The sequence below is a fragment of the Entelurus aequoreus genome, linkage group LG02 (assembly GCF_033978785.1).
Source record: "Entelurus aequoreus isolate RoL-2023_Sb linkage group LG02, RoL_Eaeq_v1.1, whole genome shotgun sequence".
NCBI lineage: Eukaryota > Metazoa > Chordata > Actinopteri > Syngnathiformes > Syngnathidae > Entelurus > Entelurus aequoreus.
This window is the reverse complement of record NC_084732.1, coordinates 54,285,114-54,307,523: the sequence shown is the minus strand read 5'-3', so window position 1 is coordinate 54,307,523 and position 22,410 is coordinate 54,285,114. Positions and strand designations below refer to the sequence as shown.

At 37.7% G+C, this 22,410-nt stretch overlaps 2 protein-coding genes across 4 annotated transcripts in view; one reads left to right on the top strand and one right to left on the bottom strand.

Moving 5' to 3' along the window:
• Nucleotides 1-440, bottom strand: part of LOC133635834 (probable proton-coupled zinc antiporter SLC30A4) — a 56,511-nt gene extending 56,071 nt beyond the window's left edge. The window contains exon 1 of one of the 2 annotated variants that reach the window (XM_062029187.1): nt 125-440. The gene's annotated coding sequence lies outside the window, so the exon portion shown is untranslated. The remainder of the gene's footprint in view (nt 1-124) is intronic. The other variant, XM_062029179.1, reaches the window with a different exon arrangement.
• Nucleotides 243-17,098, top strand: LOC133635840 (biogenesis of lysosome-related organelles complex 1 subunit 6-like). Of its 2 annotated transcripts, XM_062029201.1 has the most exons (6): nt 243-401; nt 627-704; nt 8,276-8,435; nt 15,295-15,382; nt 15,445-15,531; nt 15,740-17,086. In XM_062029201.1, the coding sequence occupies exons 2-6, from the start codon at nt 647-649 to the stop codon at nt 15,857-15,859; spliced, it is 513 nt and encodes a 170-aa protein (XP_061885185.1). In that variant the 5' UTR covers nt 243-401; nt 627-646; the 3' UTR covers nt 15,860-17,086. The 2 variants fall into 2 exon arrangements, with proteins under 2 accessions (XP_061885185.1, XP_061885196.1); XM_062029212.1 differs by lacking the exons at nt 243-401; nt 627-704 and adding an exon at nt 10,269-10,399 and having other exon boundaries at nt 8,288-8,435; nt 15,740-17,098.
• Nucleotides 17,099-22,410: the final 5,312 nt, after the last annotated feature.

Below are 22,410 nucleotides of genomic sequence, written 5' to 3'. Positions count from 1 at the left end.
AAAGAAGCCATAGCTAAACAGTATCAGGCTAGCTCGTAAAGATGAGCAACTACCCTAAGTCTTGTCAGCAGCTGCCAGAAATGTTAATCAGGAAGCGTATTATGTCGACAAAATTCAATCTCACCTCTCGATATTGTTGTTTTGGAACATTTTATGCCAATATCGTCGTTTCGCCTGGGACACTGTCTGGCGCAGTCCCACCAGCATGATCTCCGGGAGGGGGAAGTCAACTAGCAAGTTTAGTGTAGCCATCCGCGATCACGTGACCAACGAGTCACGTGATGTTTGTCCTCCTCAGCAGTCACAATAATGTCAACCCCGCCGGTATTCCGTTTGCTTCTGCCCAACTAAACCCCGATTTACGTACGACTGGAGTCATTATTGAGGAGACATTTAATCAGGTAATGCTTTGAACTGAAATACTAGTTTGTTGGACGTGTGGTCGGCAACAAGGCGTGTTGGCCACACGACGAAGAAGCTAACTTGTTAGCTGGCTAGCTGGCGACACACTTTACCTCTAAACGCTCTACTTTGCGGCAACATGTGACCCACGTGACGCGTCACGCGGTTGTGTCAAAGTCTGTCAACTGATGTCAAAAAAAGTGATTTTACTGCGTCTTTTACAGATTGTTGAGGCTGGCTGAGTATGGAAGGAATGGAGGATGAAAGACCGTCGTCTCATGAGGAACTTCCACACATAGACGGTGGGTGTTATACTTTAATAACAAATATACATCAACACCAGAAAATGAGACTGTCCATAGGTATTTATCACCAGAAGCCATTTTAAGAAGTAGCGGTATGACCACCATTATTTGGCGAAAGAGTCATACACTCACATGACAAATGTTTAAAAAAAAAATCACATCTATTTACATGATTAAAAAATATATACACATAAAATCCATCCATCCAGTTTCTACCGCTTATCCCTTTTGGGGTGGCGGGGGGGGGGGGGGGTTGCTGGAGCCTATCTCAGCTGCATTCGGGTGGAAGGCTGAGTACACCTCATCGCAGGGCCAACACAGATAGACAGACAACATTCACACTCACATTCACACACTAGGGCCAATTTAGTGTTGCCAATCAACCTATCCCCAGGTGCATGTCTTTGGAGGTGGGAGGAAGCCGGAGTACCCGGAGGGAACCCACGCAGTCCCGGGGAGAACATGCAAACTCCACACAGAAAGATCCCGAGCGCAGGATCGAACCCAAGACTACTCAAGACCTTCATGTCAGAATCAGAATCAGAATAGTTTTATTGCCATTGTTTGAGAACGGGTTCACAAACTAGGAATTTTTCTTGGTGCAAACGAGCGACATAAAACACATATAACACATATTTGGTAATAAAAAGAGCTGTGACTGAGCTATCAGATAGACTTAGAAGGGATTCAAGGAATTCAAGGAGCTGCTGTTAGGAGTTATTGTTCATTTGCCTGATGGCCGAGGGGAAAAAACTGTTCAGGTGGCGGGAGGTGTGGGTCTGGATGGAGCGTAGTCTCCTGCCTGAGGGGAGAGGGGAGAATAGTGTGTCCAGGGTGAGAAGAGTCAGCTGTGATTCGACCCACACGCCTCCTGGTCCTGGAGGAGAACAAGTCCTGGAGGGATGGGAGCTTGGAGCCAATCACCTTCTCAGCAGCACGTACGATGCGCTGCAGTCTATTCTTATCCTGGACTGTGGCGCCGGGGAACCACACTGTGATGGAGGAGGTCAGGATGGACTCTTATGATGACGGAGTAAAACTGCACCAGCATCTCGGTCGGCACCTTAAGTTTCCTCAGCTGCCGCAGGAAGTACATCCTCTGCTGGGCCTTCTTGATGAGTGAGGCACATGCACTAACCCCTGTGTCACCGTGCTGCCCACACATAAAATATGTGAAATAAAAAAATAACCTTTCTTTTGATATGGCCGATTGGCTACTTGCTGCAAATTACTCTGTTTGCTAGCAGCATCCCTGCTTAAGTTATCACACAAGACACTATTATAGGCAGTGGGTCATAGTTAATTGCCATTTGGAAGGATTTCCCCTTAAAGTGAATTATACTTAAACTTAAATTAACTTAAAAATAAGGGATTTTTCGTGAAAACAAATTACAGTAATATAACTCATTGTAGCCTCCAAACAAAGTCATATGCTATTTTTAACTTTTGTTGCCAATAGTATGTTAACCACCGGCCCAATTCCAACAGTATTTCTTTCCGTGCACACAAGTAGGCCTGGGCCGCTAACAAATTTTGCTGGATGATATATTGACCTACAAATTATTGTCGATTATTGCCATAATTTTTTGGGGAACAAGTTAACCACTGATAATGATAATGCATGTATTTATCCTTTTGAAATGCAATAAACTTGTATTTCTTGTATATTTTAACATTGTAATTGGAATGTAAACTTTTAAATCTCTGTAAAAAAACAAACAAATAACAATAAATTATACTTCGTCTGATTGCAAAATTTTGCACTTGAATAAAAATCACAACCAAATGCCATAAAATAGGTTAGAAAATGGTTAGGGGCCCTCAAAAATACACATCCCAAACAGTAAATAAAATGGCTAAATAAAGTATTGACAAACAAAGTTCCACTTCAATATTGGCAGAGGTAGATTTGTACATTACTTACATACTTAAAATCAAGTTACAATATTTTTAAACAAAAGGAAATAGTAAAAATATACACACTACAATATAAGGAGATGTATTAACAGGTCATATGCAAATAAAACCTAAGTCTGGCAGATTCTGAGTGCAGAAACACCTACATGACATAAGATGACAAATGTCTGTCAAACCTATGCAGCGTTTTTAGAAAAGCGAGTTTTTCAACAGTTTTAAAAGGCAGCATGTATTTGGTGATGTAGTGATTTGACCCACACTATTTTGCACTGTTTAATTTCCACTGAACTGGTTCACCAAACGCAAAGTGAGTGTGGACTGTTGGTTGGTTGTTTTTGAAGTGGGCGTGTAGGTTTGTCGTAGTCACACACATTCTGCAAACTGTCTCCTTGGTGTTGATAGGCTCATCTTGTTCCAAAGATTTTATCTGAAATATACGCACACTGGTGCGGTGGAATTTGGTTTGATCTTGTGATCATTTTGTCCATGTTCGCTACTACATGTGTTGGTCACGGGCTAAATTGTTGCACTGTGTGATGTGAGCGGGCCAGCGAACTCGCCTCACTGCACAACAAGTCAAAGACTCCTAATGGACGACAGAAGGATTAATCTCCTTCTTTTCATTTCCCTATGGCACAAACGTGCACGGCTGCTGAAACCGATGAAAAGCGTGAATGCTCTTGAAACCCATAAATACGCTGGAAAACTTACCGACCTAATTTAAATTTATCGTTTGGTTAATTGAGTTATTAAATATCGGTCCAGGTCTACACACACATCGGTCTCCCTGCTTCCACAGACACATAACAACACTTCCTTATTCTCTGCCATGTGTATCAGTGCTTCCCCAAACACACAACACTTCCTCATTCTCTGCCAAACCCCTCTCAGGCACGGACGGTGAGTTTGCGATCATGGGAACAATGAACATAAAACCAAAACCACAAAAACATTAAACCTTACGACCAGCAGGTTTTACAGTATGAATGAATATATATAGCCTATTATTTGTGCACTATTGACTAGTGATGCACTGAAAATTTGGCCCCCGAAAAAAGACTGAGCACCTGAAGAGCGCTGCCGAAAGAGGATGTTGTGATGATGTAAGCAATACGCACGGAATTTCATGCAGTGGATGTCTGCGATGTGGACATATTTCATTATATCCGCAGAGAGCAATTTACAAAACCAGTGAAGTTGGCATGTGTAAATCGTAAATAAAAACAGAATACAATGATTTGCAAATCCTTTTCAACTTACACTACCGTTCAAACATTTGGGGTCACATTGAAAGGTCCTTATTTTTGAAGGAAAAGCACTGTACTTTTCAATGAAGATAACTTTAAACTAGTCTTAACTTTAAAGAAGTACACTCTATACATTGCTAATGTGGTAAATGACTATTCTAGCTGCAAATGTCTGGTTTTTGGTGCAATATCTACAAAGGTGTATAGAGGCCCGTTTCCAGCAACTATCACTCCAGTGTTCTAATGGTACAATGTGTTTGCTCATTGGCTCAGAAGGCTAATTGATGATTAGAAAACCCTTGTGCAATCATGTTCACACATCTGAAAACAGTTTAGCTCGTTACAGAAGCTACAAAACGGACCTTCCTTTGAGCAGATTGAGTTTCTGGACCATCACATTTGTGGGGTCAATTAAACGCTCAAAATGGCCAGAAAAAGAGAACTTTCATCTGAAACTCAACAGTCTATTCTTGTTCTTAGAAATAAAGGCTATTCCACAAAATTGTTTGGGCGCCCCCAAACTTTTGAACGGTAGTGTATATTCAATTGAATAGACTGACTCCAAAGACAAGATACTTAATGTTCGAACTGGAAAACTTAATTTTTTGCAAATATTAGCTCATTTAAAATTTGATGCCTGCAACATGTTTAAAAAAAGTTGGCACAAGTAGCAAAAAAGACTGAGAAAGTTGAAGAATGCTCATCAAACACTTATTTGGAACATCCCACAGGTGGACAGGCTAATTGTGAACAGGTGGGTGCCATGATTGGGTCTGAATGCAGCTTTCATGAAATGGTCAGTCATTCACAAACAAGGATTGGGCGAGAGTCACCACTTTGTGAACAAATGCGTGAGCAAATTGTCGAACAGTTTAAGAACAACATTTCTCAACCAGCTATTGCAAGGAATTTAGGGATTTCACCATCTACGGTCCGAATATCATCAAACGGTTCAGAGAATCTGGAGAAATCACTGCACGTAAGCAATGATATTACGGACCTTCATTACCTCAGGCAGTACTGCATCAAAAAGCGACATCAGCGTGTAAAGGAGATCACCACATGGGCTCAGGAACACTTCAAAAAACCACTGCCAGTAACTACAGTTGGTTGCTACATCTGTAAATGTAAGTTTATACAAAGCGAATGCCATTTATCAACAACACCCAGAAACGCCGCCAGCTTTGCACTGATCACTTCACGTAAGCGGCATAGCCGGAAACCAACAGTGAATGACCGTGACCTTCCATCCCTCAGACAGCACTGTATCAAAAACCGACATCAATCTCTAAAGGATATCACCACATAGGCTCAGGAACAGTTCAGAAAAACACTGTCACTAAATACAGTTGGTCGCTACATCTGTAAGTGCAAGTTAAAGCTCTACTATGCAAAGCGAAAGCCATTTATCAACAACATCCAGAAACGCCGCCGGCTTCTCTGGGCCCGAGATCATCTAAGATGGACTCATGCAAAGTAGAAAAGTGTTCTGTGGTCTGACGAGTCCACATTTCAAATTGTTTTTGGAAACTATGGACGTCGTGTCCTCTGGACCAAAGAGGAAAAGAACCACCCGGATTGTTATAGGCGCAAACTTCAAAAGCCAGCATCTGTGATGGTATGGGGGTGTATTAGTGCCCAACGCATGGGTAACTTACACATCTGTGAAGGCACCATTACTGCTGAAAGGTACATACAGGTTTTAGAGCAACATATGTTGCTATCCAAACAAAGTTATCATGGACACCCCTGCTTATTTCAGCAAGACAATGCCAAGCCACGTGTTACAACAGCAAGGCGCTGCTACTCACTGCTCATGGGGATGGGTCAAATCAGAGGACAAATTTCACCACACCGTTGGGACTTTAAAAAGTGGCGAAGCTACTGCCATCTACTGGGACATGTAGTTAAGCTGCGTAGCTGGTGGTGGCACTGCGGGTGGCACAATCAGGCTCCATATTTGCTTGTGAGTTGTTGTTGTGGTTCAGTGCAGTGGGGGGGAGACGACAAGCACCGCTTGGAAGGGGAAAGGGGAGGTGTTTAATAGCCCACAGAGTATTGCGGGGGAGAACAAGGAACACAACAAATAAGTGGCATTTGGTCATTTTAACGTAAAAAAAACTACAAACCCCGTTTCCATATGAGTTGGGAAATTGTGTTAGATGTAAATATAAACGGAATACAATGATTTGCAAATCATTTTCAACCCATTTTCAGTTGAATATGCTACAAAGACAACATATTTGATGTTCAAACTGATAAACATTTTTTTTTTGCAAATAATTAATTAACTTTAGAATTTGATGCCATCAACACGTGACAAAGAAGTTGGGAAAGGTGGCAATAAATACTGATAAAGTTGAGGAATGCTCATCAAACACTTATTTGGAACATCCCACAGGTGTGCAGGCTAATTGGGAACAGGTGGGTGCCATGATTGGGTATAAAAACAGCTTCCCAAAAAATGCTCAGTCTTTCACAAGAAAGGATGGGGCTAGGTACACCCCTTTGTCCACAACTGCGTGAGCAAATAGTCAAACAGTTTAAGAACAATGTTTCTCAAAGTGCAATTGCAAGAAATTTAGAGATTTCAACATCTACGGTCCATAATATCATCAAAAGGTTCAGAGAATCTGGAGAAATCACTTCACGTAAGCGGCATAGCCGGAAACCAACAGTGAATGACCGTGACCTTCGATCCCTCAGACAGCACTGTATCAAAAACCGACATCAATCTCTAAAGGATATCACCACATAGGCTCAGGAACAGTTCAGAAAACCACTGTCACTAAATACAGTTGGTCGCTACATCTGTAAGTGCAAGTTAAAGCTCTACTATGCAAAGCGAAAGCCATTTATCAACAACATCCAGAAACGCCGCCGGCTTCTCTGGGCCCGAGATCATCTAAGATGGACTCATGAAAAGTACAAAAGTGTTCTGTGGTCTGACGAGTCCACATTTCAAATTGTTTTTGGAAATATTCGACATAGTGTCATCCGGACCAAAGGGGGAGCGAACCATCCAGACTGTTATTGACGCAAAGTTCAAAAGCCAGCATCTGTGATGGTATGGGGGTGCATTAGTGCCCAAGACATGGGTAACTTACACATCTGTGAAGGCACCATTAATGCTGAAAGGTACATACAGGTTTTGGAACAACATATGCTGCCATCTAAGCGCCGTCTTTTTCATGGACGCCCCTGCTTATTTCAGCAAGACAATGCCAAGCCACATTCAGCACGTTACAACAGCGTGGCTTCGTAAAAAAAGAGTGCGGGTACTTTCCTGGCCCGTCTGCAGTCCAGACATGTCTCCCAACGAAAATGTGTGGCGCATTATGAAGCGTAAAATACGACAGCGGAGACCCCGGACTGTTGGACAACTGAAGCTCTACATAAAACAAGAATGGGAAAAAATTCCACTTTCAAAGCTTCAACAATTAGTTTCCTCAGTTCCCAATTGTTTATTGAGTGTTGTTAAAAGAAAAGGTGATGTAACGCAGTGGTGAACATGCCCTTTCCCAACTACTTTGGCACGTGTTGCAGCCCTGAAATTCTAAGTTAATTATTATTTGCAAAAAAAAATAAAGTTTATGAGTTTGAACATCAAATATCTTGTCTTTGTAGTGCATTCAACTGAATATGGGTTGAAAAGGATTTGCAAATCATTGTATTCCGTTTATATTTACATCTAACACAATTTCCCAACTAATATGGAAACGGGGTTTGTATATTGATATTACGATATTTTCTTAATTCATATCGTGTTTAAAAATATATCGATATACAGTATCTTACAAACTCGATATATCGCCCAGCCCTAGTATGTATATATTTATATATGTATGTATATGTATACATAAATAGAATTGTGTGTGTGTATATATATAAAATAATATTAATTAAATTTAGAATATAAAATAACATATGATATATTAACAATATACAATATAATGATATACAATATTATAATTATAGTTGTATCAATAATCGATTTATAATTGAATTGTAGCCTCTGAATTGTGCTTGCAATCGAATTGTGAGGTGCCCAAAGATTCCCACCTCTAAGTTCCAACTTCCGAGTTGTATCAATTTAGATTTTACTTTTTGCTCTGTGATTGAGTTAGTATCAATAAAAACTGAGCATTTTTGTTTGCGTGAATGCTGATTTTAAAAGGTAAAGCACACGTCAACTTGAAGAGAGGACTATTTCTGGCCAGCTTTTTTTATTTATTTATTTTATTTCTCAATTGAATGCCTTATTTGCTTCCTCATGTTGTGCACTGTCTAAAGTATCTTCTGCATTTTGTTCAGATTAAACAAAGATGAATGTGTCTTTTAAGAGAGATAAATGTGTTGGACTAGAAATGTAAATTAAAAAAAACATTTTACTTCAACCCTCAGATGAGCAGCTGTCAGTGCAGGAGCAAGCATGTATGAAGAGCTGCGCCCCTCTAGGAGATGTGTGTATAGATAAGAATGCTGTGTACAAACTCACAGACGGCTTACTCTCCCACTACCTGCCTAGTCTGCAGAACTCTAAACGTACGCTCCAAGAACTCACGTGAGTACTTCATGTTATGCATGCTTTAAACACCACTATTGTCATGTGATCAGAGCTATTTACTGGTGATGTTACAGTCCACTTGAAGATCTTATTTGATTTTGGTTTAAGTGTTTAGTTCAGTAACACCATTTGCTGTGGTTATGGTGTCTAAATACAAAGTTACACTGCCATTGTATACACTGCTGAATATGATTTTGGAAGATTATGAGAGGGACAAGCGGTAAAAATGGATGGATGGATTTTGATTACATGCACTGTCTTTACTTAGTATTGTTTGAACAGTTTTAAAATGTTCAGCAAATCAGTCTGTATTTAAATACCAAAATCTTAATGGAGAACTGCACCTTTTTGGGAATTTTGCCTATCGTTCACAATCATTATGATGGCGACGAATGTATTTTTCTTTTTAATGAAATATTTTTACCAATGCAATAGATAGTAAACGGTGTGCAGCGGCAATATTTATGGGTCTAAGTAAAGCATTTGCACAATTAATCATATTATCTTAATCAACAAATTAGAACAGTTTGGAATCAGAGGGTTGGTGTTGAACTGGATTAGAAGCTACTTAACCAACAGAAAGCAATACGTTAAGCTTGGCGAAAATACGTCATCAGAGTTAGAAATATCTTGCAGCGTACCCCAGGGAACTAGGACCAAAATTGTTTAACCTCTATACAAACATTTGTAATTTTACAAAAAACGTACAATTAGTACTATTTGCGGATGACACGACTGCGTTTTGTTCAGGAGAGAACACACAAAAGCAAATTCAAATAATAACAGAATAAATGAACAAATTAAAGAGCTGGTTTGACAGAAACAGACTTTCCTTGAATCTCAGTAAAACTAAAATAATGGTATTCGGTAACAGTAGAAGAGAAAGTCAAACACAAATACACATAGGCGTAGTGGATATTGACAGAATAAAATAAATCAAATTTGTAGGTGTTGGGTGAGAAAATTAACTTAATATAAGATGGCAATAAATATTTCTACAATGAATAAAGCAAAATATGTACTTGACCAAAAATCACTTCATAATCTCTACTGCTCTGAGTTATTGTGTAGAAATATGGTAAAATAACTACAAAAGTACAATTCATTCACTAATCATTTAGAATTATACATAATGTTGGATATTGCTGGGTTATATCCGTTTTTCTTCTTTCTTCGCGGCTTAATTCACATGATGGTCAAGCAGCTAGAGCGTATAGCAAGTGAGAGTGATTATACAGTTTGAGCAGAAAATGCTATATTGCTGTTCTGTTCTATGGTGTTCCAGCCGTTCAAATAGATAGGAAAGAGCTTTCATATAGTCCCAAAATAAGTGGTTCATAAAGGTAATACATTCAGGGAAAAAACTAAAGTTGTAAACATGTTGTAAAGAAAAATGTAAATATGTCAACTGTATAATGTATCACTTGTAATTGCATACATGTTGGAAATAAATTTAAACCAAACCAATTCGTAATTAAATACAAGTCCGCTTACAATGGAGCCAATAGGAGGTCCTCTATTCCTCCATTAGACCCAATAAATAAACATCCAGAAAGCGACAACAATTGCTTGTATTTCGACAAGTGATTTCTTCCCGGAAGTGAAAACCAGTGGTAGTCAACCAAGCTAAGATGGCTGTTGTACAGCACGCACACTATCTGAGTACACAAGGGGCATATAAATTCCTGCAAGAAGCAGATATGAGCAAAAAATCCAACTATGCAATGGAATAGGTCCCTATATTTTATCAAAAAAATAAGAATTTGTCGAGTGATAAAGGATTATTCTTCAGTGGCGTTCCCAGACATATCGAACTATCGTGTGCTCCAGATGCAATTCTGCCCGACAAAACAGATGAAAACTTGGAAAAGCATGGAGGTCTACAACTTCTTTGTGTGTGACTGGGTCAAGGACATTGGGATCAAGACTCTCCCAGATAAATATGCATCGTTTTTGCTCGGGTAAGGTTGCATTTCATGATTTAACTTTGTGTCTACTGCCATGTTTTTTGCCTGCCTTTGCCATTGCACGCGCCGTTTACTAGTGTGCGTGTTTTTCCCTGTGTTTATCAAAATATAACTATAGATGTCAACATTGTGTATGTGCTGAACGCTTCATTTAGGATTGTTGCCTTTGGTAAAAGCTTAACTCTTATAGGTTTTGCTCACATTTGATTTCTTTGATTTAGACTCGCCAAGTTGGTGCTTTACGGCACTGGTCGCCAACCACTGGGCCGCAGCCCAGTACCGGTTCGTGGATCGGTTGGTACCGGGCCGCACAAGAATTTTTTAAAAATAGCAACTTTTAAAAAATTTTTTATTAAATCAACATAAAAAACACAAGATACACTTACAATTAGTGCACCAACCAAAAAAACCTCCCTCCCCCATTCACACTCATTCGCACAAAAGGGTTGTTTCTTTCTGTTATTAATATTTCTGGTTCCTACATTATATATCAAGATAGATCAATACAGTCTGCAGGGATACAGTCGTCGTCGTCGTGTCCCCCCTCGTAGCAAAAATGTGTCTTAAGAAATACAAATAGTATCAAGATAATATTATAGCATAATTTATAGCAGCCCCGTGATCCCTAACGTGTGTGGCTATGTTTAGACCATCGAGTGGTAACCTGCTTCCTCACCTCCTCATGAAAGTTTATTCTAAATCATAAATCATGCCTCTCACCCTGATAGGACTATAATTTAAGTTGGTGATGCATTTTTTTAAATTAATGTGCCAAGTATGTTTTAAAATGAGCAAAATATGTAAATATGACATGTCATTATAAATGTGCCCGTTACTACATTGTATATATACGTATATTTACATCATGTATATAAAACCTTAACAGAGGGGTTTGGATGTTTTTTTAAGGGCTTTATAGGCAACATATAAAGACTTCCATAGGCTCTATTGTAAGCAGACATTTGATGTCATTTATTGATCAGGGCGGTATAGCTCGGTTGGTAGAGCGGCCGTGCCAGCAACCTGAGGGTTTCAGGTTCGATCCCCGCTTCCGCCATCCTAGTCACTGCCGTTGTGTCCTTGGGCAAGACACTTTACCCACCTGCTCTCAGTGCCACCCACACTGGCTTAAATGTAACTTAGACATTGGGTTTCACTATGTAAAGCGCTTTGAGTCACTAGAGAAAAGCGCTATATAAAATATAATTGATTGATTGATTGACTGATTGATTTAATATTTAGAATGCATAAAAAAAGAAAAATGTGTGCTTGTCTTACATAATGATTGTGAATAATAGGAACAATTCCCAAAAAAAGTGCAGTTCCTCTAATTTGCAGAGGATATCAAAAGTCACAGATGTTTTCTCACTACGCATTGTGGTGGTAAATCTCTGGTTGCTTGTATTTCTTCAAACTGTTCAATCTGCAAGCTTTAAATAGTCTAAAGTAGCAGTCTGCAACCTGCGGCGTTTCAGCCATTTTGTTGTGACCCTCTTTGCTTATTTTCAAAACTGGTGTGCTGGAAATGTGCATCTTTTCATAATATTTGATGGCTGCAAGGATGTGAAAGCTCAGTTTTGATGACGTAGGGATTGGATGAGCACAAGGAAGGGAAGCAAAAGTGAGGGGAAGTAGGTGTCTTGCGGTGACTGAGACATGAGAGATAGTTGGCTTCTTGGACCCTCGCAGTTATTGAACTATGAATGAATGAAATCCCCAAAATAAAACATCTCAGTAGAAAATAGATTTGAATTATGCATTGACAGATTGTTTTGCCTTCACTGCCAATGACAAAAAACATAACGTAAAATAAATTTTCAAAACAAGTACTTAGCATTTTCTTAAAAGTAATTATTTATTTTAAAGTAGTGCCTATATTATGCATTTACTTCCGCAATTTTTAAAAACGGGAATTAATTGATTATCTTTAAAAAAAAAAAAAAAAGATTAGCATTTTAGGTTTATTGACACAAGGATAACTTTTTTCCTTTTCTTTTGTGTTTATTTTTTGGTTATATTTTGTACAAATAATTTGTACATTTTTGTCAGAGCTTGAACTTTTCTGTACACAATTTCAGGGCTGCAACGATTAAGTGATTAAATCAATTGATTGATTTGAAGTTTTGATTTATATTCTGTGGCTTCGATTAATCGTTTAATGACTGTAGCTATTAAAATTGATCAAACACCAACTGCTTAAAATGCCTGGCAGACATAGTTTAAGCACATCCGCTGCAATAGAGAGTGGTGATGTGTGGGTGCCAAATGTTGTGGCGGTGAAAACTGTTTCTTTGTTTTGTTTTATGCACACATGTTAAAAATGCAATTTTAATGTTAATGATCGATGTATTTATTATATAAATATAGGGTTATGGCAGGCAGAAAAATCTTAGTTTTTTTCAACTATTTTCCCTAATATGCTATTTGTATTTGTATTTTTTTTAATCTAATTACTTAACTAATTGAACAAAATCAGAAGGTACATAATTACTAAACAAATTGATAGCTGCAGCCCTAAACAATGATTATGTTATGGCTATTGTCTAATCATTACATTAGCATAATCAGTGCATGAAATTAATGTGGAACTGTTGTTTTATTTTGAATGTGGTATTCTTGTCATGTATGTGTGTATTCCCTTTTGCTTTAAAGGCCTACTGAAACCCACTACTACCGACCACGCAGTCTGATAGTTTATATATCAATGATGAAATCTTAACATTATAACACATGCCAATACGGCCGGGTTAACTTATAAAGTGACATTTTAAATTTGCCGCTAAACTTCCGGTTCGAAACGCCTCTGAGGATGACGTATGCGCGTGACGTAGCCCGGCGAACACGGGTATGCCTTCCACATTGAAGCCAATACGAAAAAGCTCTGTTTTCATTTCATAATTCCACAGTATTCTGGACATCTGTGTTCGTGAATCTGTTGCAATCATGTTCATTGCATTATGGAGAAGGAAGCTGAGCAAGCAAAGAAGAAAGTTGTCGGTGCGAAATGGACGTATTTTTCGAACGTAGTCAGCAACAACAGTACACAGCCGGCGCTTCTTTGTTTACATTCCCGGAAGATGCAGTCAAGATGGAAGAACTCGGATAACAGAGACTCTAACCAGGAGGACTTTTGACTTCGATACACAGACGCCTGTAGAGAACTGGGACAACACAGACTCTTACCAGGATTACTTTGATTTGGATGACAAAGACGCAGACGTGCTACTGTGAGTATGCAGCTTTGGCTTCTAAACATTTGATCGCTTGACCGTATGTGCGCAACTTTTTTTTGCGTATGTACGTAACTTTTTTAAAATATATAAGCTTTATGAACCTTGGGTTAGGTGAACGGTCTTTTGGGCTGAGTGATTGTGTGTGTTGATCAGGTGTTTGAATTGTATTGGCGTGTTCTATGGAGCTAGGAGCTAGCATAGGAGCTAGGAGTTAGCATAACAAACACGTATGTGTTTTTATGCAGGATTAATTTGTGGCATATTAAATATAAGCCTGGTTGTGTTGTGGCTAATAGAGTATATATATGTCTTGTGTTTATTTACTGTTGTAGTCATTCCCAGCTGAATATCAGGTACCGTGAGTATGCAGCCTTGGCTGCTAAACATTTAAAAGCTTGACCGTATGTGCGCGTCACGTACGTAACTTTTTAAAAATATATAAGCTTTATGAACCTTGGGTTAGGTGAACGGTCTTTTGGGCTGAGTGATTGTGTGTGTTGATCAGGTGTTTGAATTGTATTGGCATGTTCTATGGAGCTAGGAGCTAGCATAGGAGCTAGGAGCTAGCGTAACAAACACGCAGGTGTTTTTATGCAGGATTAATTTGTGGCATATTAAATATAAGCCTGGTTGTGTTGTGGCTAATAGAGTATATATATGTCTTGTGTTTATTTACTGTTGTAGTCATTCCCAGCTGAATATCAGGTCACCCCCGGCTCTCACAGCATCTTCCCTATCTGAATAGCTTCAACTCCCCACTAGTCCTTCACTTGCACTTTACTCGTCCACAAATCTCTCATCCTCGCTCAAATTAATGGGGAAATTGTCGCTTTCTCGGTCCGAATCTCTCTCACTTCATGCGGCCATCATTGTAAACAATAGGGAACTTTGCGTATATGTTCAACTGACTACGTCACGCTACTTCCGGTAGGGGCAAGCCTTTTTTTTATCAGATACCAAAAGTTGCAATCTTTATCGTCGTTGTTCTATACTAAATCCTTTCAGCAAAAATATGGCAATATCGCGAAATGATCAAGTATGACACATAGAATAGATCTGCTATCCCCGTTTAAATAAGAAAAATTCATTTCAGTAGGCCTTTAATGTTGTACATGTATACAAGCATTTTTTGACATTTTAGACCCTAGGCAGAGAAGCTACTGCTATTTCAGCAGCCGATAGCCATCTTAATAAACAAACAATCATGTGTCACAGTAGTCACCTAGCGCAGTCCAGCCTTTCACATGCCAGCCTCGAACCAGCAAGCACATATTCCTACTAATCGAGAATGAAGCAGCGCTAGACATTGACCTGAAAGAAATGGCTGGCCCCGCTGTGTAGAGCTCTTCTTGACAGCCACACTAGGCATGTGTTACACATTTTGCACACTGAACTTCTGTTTGTTGTAACGGGTAAAACTTTTAAAAAGATTAAAGCTCATAAAAAGTTTATGAGCTGTGTTATGCAGCTACAGACCATTTGTCTCCATTATAAGATGAGGTAAAATGTTTTGACCATAAAGGTTTTCGACCCCTGACATTCCCCCAAGCTTGGTTGTTATTGTTTACTTTGGCATTGTTAAACTATCAACACTCTGCCAAGTTTTGTCCAATGTTGACACACATATTAACATTTCTTTTGTGCTCCTTGCTGCAGACAAAATCAGCTCATATTGTTAGACACACTGGACCAAGAAGTCACAAAGTTCCGAGAATGCAATGCCTTACTTGACCTAAATTCATTGGTATGTTTGAGCACTTGCACTAGATCCTCATCCTCCTACATCATCCACTTTGTCCACTTCAGTTTACAGAGGCCAAAATTTACCACAACAAACTGGTCAACATCAGGAAAGAGATGATTTTACTCCATGAAAGGACAACAAAACTAAAGGTAACTTGTCTGTTTTTCGCTGGACTATGGCAAAAACTAATTGAACTTAGCTTTTTATCTATCATCTCATTTTGCTTCTTTAAGACCTGTTTTTTCTCTTGACTGCATGGATGTGAAATGACATCTTATTGCGCATATCCGTTTTGATGCTTCCCCTTTGGGGTTTTACATTGGCTTATCTCTCTGACTATGTTCTATTGCATTTCAGAAAAGAGCTTTGAAGCTGCAGCAACAGAAGCAGAAGGAGGCACTAGAGAAGGAGCACCAACGTGAGAAAGAGCTAGAGAGAGAGCGACAACTCACTGCCAAACCTGCCAAAAGAACCTGAGATCCTGCTGCTTTGTGCTCTTGAGTATGTCAGGCTGTTTTCTATAATCAAGAATCATTTGCATTCCTGTCAGTATTTATAAGCGTTTTGAAACATAAAGAGTCATTAAAGAAAATGACACATTACCACGAGGAATAATCGTATTACTCAGTACTGACACCATTTTTAATTCAAGAGTTTTAGATATACAAGTGCACCAGGAACATTTCCTTTTTTAAATCCGTGTCCCGCCAATGGTTTTCATCTGAGAAATAATGGGTTAATGTCCACTTGTCAAGATAGCACTTAAAAATTGCAATGAAGGAGTGGAGAATATTTGTTATTAACTTGGTATTAAAACTGCACTACTTGGAGCTAAAACAAATCCTGATTGGAACGGCACAAGTACTTTTATGGTCTAATGCAGTGGTTCTCAAACTTTTTTCACCAAGTACCACCTCAGAAAACATTTGGCTCTCCATGTATCACCATAATGACCAACATTAAAATACAGTAGCGTAGTAGACCCACGTATTCATTATAAACAAAGCAGAGGTTTTTTTTAACAAGTATATTTATTATTTTTGGCTAATGTAACATTAAACACAGTTTGAACAGTAACAATGTGTTTGAATATAGGAAAATAAAACACTGTAATTTAAAGTGATTATTTGGCGCACCACTAGATGGAACCTGCATACCACTAGTGATACATGTACCACAGTTTGAGAATCACTGGTCTAATAGGATCCAATTCAAAAGCTGTATTAAACATTCTGCTTTTACTGCTTTTTGTTTTGTTTGACACTGTTATAGCGTTATTCATTTAATATGTTTGGTATTTTTATTCTTTGGTATGCAGCAATTGTATTGTTTTTGCCATCCTGGAGTGTTTTCCCAAAACAACACTGCACCTGTGAATAACTAAAGTGGTACAATACTGTACGTGTGTTTCAGTCACTATGTATTCACTAGTTAAAGCCAAAGATGATACTTTTAACAAATGATGGTACTTCCAACTGTCATTCTCTGAACACCTCATTCCTTCGGGTACAACTAACCTGTTTGTTATTGTTCAAATCAAGTGTTAACATAATTTACTACTGGGCGTTGATACCCTCAAGTGTTTGAAATGTTATAAAATTTGCTTTAAAAATGATTAATGTGTGTCATTATTTTAACCATGTGGGTTGGTCAAGTTTGAAAAGGAGTTGGAAGAAGCAAAGCTATAGGCCTGTTTATCAAATTACCTTAAACATTTTATAAATGCCCTATATGTAAAAATAAAAGACCAAAAAACATTGCAGTGCACAGTATCCTTTTAATGTCGATATGTCTGCAAAAATGACCCATGGCAGGTGGCGGAAAACGAAAGTGTGAAAAAAAGAAGAATGCAAAAGTGACCTTGTACACAACTTGAGATTTAGAGAGCATTTTATTTAAATAAATTTACTATAGTTCCCAAATTACAATTCTGCTTGGGAATGGAGCCCCGATTCAGCCAGTAGTAGCCCTGGGTGTAGCTGTTGTGTGTTGCAGTGACTATGTCCCACAGCCTTGTCTTTTAAATAGTGAATCAGCTGTGCTCAGCAGCTGCTTTACGCGAGAGCATAAATGATTGTACTAAGTAGAAGACTTTAGAAATGAAGATACAATTACTTTAGAAATGAAGATACAATTATGGTTTCACGCAACTTCTCTCTTTTTTGGTCAACAAGCACAACACTAGTGCGGTTTATGGCAGTTTATGACTGTCATTTTACTCTCAACTGAGTTACCCTGTGCACAACTTGAGATTTATGGAGTATTATTAAGATAAACTTACTATGGTTCCCAAAATGAAATTCTGCTTGGGACCCCAATTTAGCCAGGAGCAGCTCTGGGTGTCGCTGTTGTGTTTGCAGTCATTATGTCCTACCACCAGATGGCAGCATTGTTTAAAAAAAAATATCAGCTGTCTTGCAGGCGCTTTCTCCTAATACATGGACTGAGAATACTTCTTAAGAAAACAAGATACAATTGTGGCTACACACAACTTTACTCTCTTTTATATCCATCAGCAGGGTCTTATGGAGATCTTGTGCGTAGGGCCCTGCGACAAGTTGGTGAGGAAATGCATGTAAAATGTCAGTTGATAAATGGCAGGGGGCTTCATGTAAAATGTTAATATTCTTAGCCACTTCCTGCTGTGTCACTGATAAGAATATAATAGCAAATTTCCAAACATAGTCCCATTGGCTCCCGTGGTGCACAGTGTTAGTGCTTGATGTTATTTTGCACTTATTGATAAAAAGCTTATTGAAAAATGTATTTCCCATGAATTTGTTTTAGCAGGACTACTAAACATGCATCAATTGTAATCAAAATTTGAAATAAAAAAAATATATAGATTGTTTCACATACCTTTAAAAAAAAAAAAAAAACATTTTTGTAATGGGGTGGGGGGTGTCCTCCAAATAAAATTCTGCCAATAGGCCACAATGTAGCTAGGGGCAGCCATGTCCATCACACAGAAATATAATTTGCTTCCGAGCAAAACAGACTTGAAAAAATTATGATGCAAAATATAGTTTAAATCATGTAAACAAGTTAAAACAAAATATTTATTCACATAAAAATACTTTTTAAAAAAACAAAATTTTAACAACTATCCATCGACTCTTTCACTTTTCTGTATGCAGGCGTAGGTGAAAAAAGTCTTAGTTTGTTAAATTTTAAAGCATCCTGATAAAATACCAACCTTTTTATTTGTTTAACATTTTAAATAAAGAAACATTTTTTTTTATAGCTTTTACAACCTTTATACTATCTCTCACATCATAATGTATATATATATATATATATATATATATATATATATATATATATATATATATATATATATATATATATATATATATATATATGTGTGTGTTGCTGCCATTAAATTCAAAGTTAATGATTATTTGCAAAAAAAAATTACGTTTCTCAGTTCGCACATTAAAATATCTTGTCTTTGCAGTCTATTCAATTGAATATAAGTTGACAAGGATTTGCAAATCAGTGTATTCTGTTTTTATTTAGGAATTACACAACGTGCCATTTTCACTGGTTTTGGGTTTTGTAGCAGTTGTTGAGTCACAGGAACATAACAACTAATGTTCTCCATGCGTACAAAGTTATATAGGCCGTGGCAGAGGGGAATGAAGGAAAGTAACCTCATCCATTGTCCGTCTGGTCAAGAACACCACTAAGTATGTTTTCCAGAGCAATAATGGGTAAAACTCCAACACATGACAAACAACACCGTGCACAAACACGCCACACCAACCAAACGGTAAAAACCCGGTGGAAATAATGACACCATGCAGCCGTCATCAGTGTGGGTCTGAGTACCATATCCTGTTATGGTGAGTCTATAGGGAGAGGCTTGGTGCTGCCGGTCTGCAGCAGACCACACTGTTTACTTAGACAAGAAGAAGGTCTACAACATCATCATCTCCTCCTGCTCCGTGTCTCTTGACTGCATTGCGGCTTTGGAAAAAGGGGAAACTTTTTTTTTTTTTTTAACTTTCTAAAAGCAGAGACGAGTTAAACCCAAATGCTTGGAGGAGCAGAACCCAGCCTGTCTACTCACTTATCGACTAATTAATTCCAGTGGTGTTTTTATAGGAACACTTGTATAGTGCACATACCAGTCCAACCTCGACTCTGTCTGTTTGCAACCACAGTACACACTCTAAATCAGGGGTCACCAACGCGGTGCCCGCGGGCACCAGGTCGCCCGTAAGGACCAGATGAGTCGCCCGCGGGCCTGTTCTAAAAAAAAAAAAAAATTAAAATTAAAAAAAATTAAAATTAAAAAAATTTTTTTTTATTTTTTTAAATAAATCTACGTAGAAAAAACACAAGATACACTTTCAATCAGTGCATCAACCCAAACAACCTCCCCCATGCACACTCATCCACACCCACTCACACAAAAGGGGTTATTTCTTTCTGCTACCAATATTCTGGTTCCCACAACATAGACAACACATCTGCAAGGGACACAGTCCCTGAAGCACACATGATTGTATAGGCTGCTGGTCCACTAACATTTTCATTAATTACTATTTTTTATGTAATTATTTTTATATTGTTTTACTTTCTTTTTTATCCAAGAAAATGTTTTTTATTTATTTATCTTATTTTATTTTATTTTTTAAAAAAGGGCCTTATCTTCAACAGACCAGGTTGTCAATGAAATTAGATTTGTTTAAAGGGTTTTTTAAACCAGGCCCAGTCCAGATAATGTCCAAGTCGGACTCAGCAACACACACCTTCATTCATGTACACAGAAAAAAATTAGGGAACACAACAGATTGCATATAATTTATAAACAAAATTACATTTTCAAATTAAGCATTTATGTACAGTCCAGATTATGTCCAGGTCACTCAAATTAGGGAACACAACAACAGATATCATATAATCTATAAACATAATTATACTTTCAAAATAAGCCTTTGATGACTTCTCATCTTTTTTTTAATGTTTTTTGGCATCATTATCGTTTTCAACCATGTAACTTTCTAAAGTTAGAAAATACTGAATAAATGTTTTAAAGAGAGTAATACTAAGTGAATATCTGTTTTTGGCCTTAAAAATAAACATTTTACCGAGTACTATAATTAAATTGACTAAATCATGATTGTCAATGAACTCTCCTAAAATAACAGAAACCACATTAAGCTTCATAAACAAACCAATCCTTAAACACATTTTTTCAACTTCCACCCAAAACAAAGACACAATATGACAATACCAAAACAAATGCAGGGTGGATTCAGGCTCCTGACAACAAAATCGGCAATCATCTGACTCTGTCATATTCCATAATTTTAACATTTTCCCTGTGGGTAAGAAGTTATAAATAATTTTAATTTGAAAATAACGATTTTGCACATCGATAGTGGTTTTATAGATTAGTTTGAATATGGCATCCCATGGCAACGGGCAGTCAAAAAAGTCCTCCCATTTTCCATTTGTGTTGTATGAGGCAGCCTCCAAAGATTTCTTTATTACATAAAAATTACATATTTTTCTATTTATTTTAGTTCCTTTTTGCCAACTAGAATTTCTTATTAGAGGTTTACAAACTAATAATTTAGTAGTTCCATAATTAATTATTTGTTTCCATCTTTTCCCAATTACTCCAGTTAGTTGATAAAATGAAAAGCTTGAGCAAGCATCACCATACATAGCTCTAAATTCATCATACTTCATAATTTTACCATTCTCATTGATAATATCATTGACAAAAAGGATTCCTCTTTCAAACATATTTTTCCAAAAGAAAGGCTTTACAATATTAGAGTTCATCCATATTAACTGCTGCAAAATATCGTCTCTTTTTTCTGGCACATAAAATTGAAAACACCACTATGAGTGGATTGTTTCCTTTATGAGCCCCGCCATGTTTCCCAGCAGACTCTCTGGGAGGGGATCACTTGTAAAAAAGGATACAATTTATTTTGATACAGTACATGTTTTTTGTCCAACAGGACATTTGTGTACCACTCAATGTTTAAATACATCTTTGGAACAATTGATGCTTTTAAAGACAGACACATAGCTTCAAGGTTGAGAAGTTTCAGGCCCCCATATTCATACTCTTTGTACAAAACCTTTCTTTTAATCTTTTCTGGTTTGCCGTTCCAGACAAAATCGAAGACCCTCCGCTCATAAATCTTAAAAAAGTTTTGTGATGGAGCTGGTAATGACAAAAACAAATAAATAAATTGAGGAATAATTAACGAGTTGGCAATAGACATTTTACCATACAAGGTTAGGGATTTCCCTTTCCATAATTGCATAATTTTGTCCAGCTTTCTTGGTCGATTATCATAATTTACTGAGCCTAGATCTTCCAGATTTTCTGGGACAACAACACCAAGTATGTTAACTGGTCCATCTGTCCACAAAACAGGCACTTTGCATTCCATTCGAAAGGACGTTCCCTTTAGATTTCCGATCCTTAACATTTGACATTTATCATAATTAAGCTTAAGGCCAGATTGCTGTGAAAATATGTCCAAAAGATTAAGAAGGTTCCGCAAACAATGAGGAAAAATCTTATCTTTGTGAATCAGCCTTTTCTGACATGAACTTCATCAAGAACAAACACAGAACACGCCTCACTGATGCACATCTGCAAGACTCACTCAGAGTTGCAGTGTCAAGTTACACACCAGAGTACAACACACTAGTTAACAGCATGCAATGCCAGGCTTCCCACTAACTGACAAAGAAACAGATAACAGATTTGGTGTCCAGTTCAAAGTGTGACATGATTTAAAAATTTGAGAGTTTACTTTTGTATTTTACATGAGTTATTATTTGTACAAACATGGTGCAAAGTAATTCATGATTTGTTAAAAAAATGTTAGTGGCTAGCTAGTTAAAATGGGATATTGTGATTTCACAAGACTGTCTTAGAAGTGATCATTTGAAAATGTTCAATTTGAAAAATGTGCACTTAGAGAAAATATAAAAATAAAGTGTTGCATATTGATATTTATCTGTTTCTATATATATTTATTGTGAGAAAT

Coding starts and splice junctions, on each gene's coding strand:
- LOC133635840 (XM_062029201.1), top strand. CDS start 647: ATGGAAGGAATGGAGGATGAAAGACCGTCGTCTCATGAGGAACTTCCA. Junction 15,383..15,444: donor TACTTGACCTAAATTCATTG/GTATGTTTGAGC, acceptor TGTCCACTTCAG/TTTACAGAGGCCAAAATTTA. Junction 15,532..15,739: donor AAAGGACAACAAAACTAAAG/GTAACTTGTCTG, acceptor ATTGCATTTCAG/AAAAGAGCTTTGAAGCTGCA.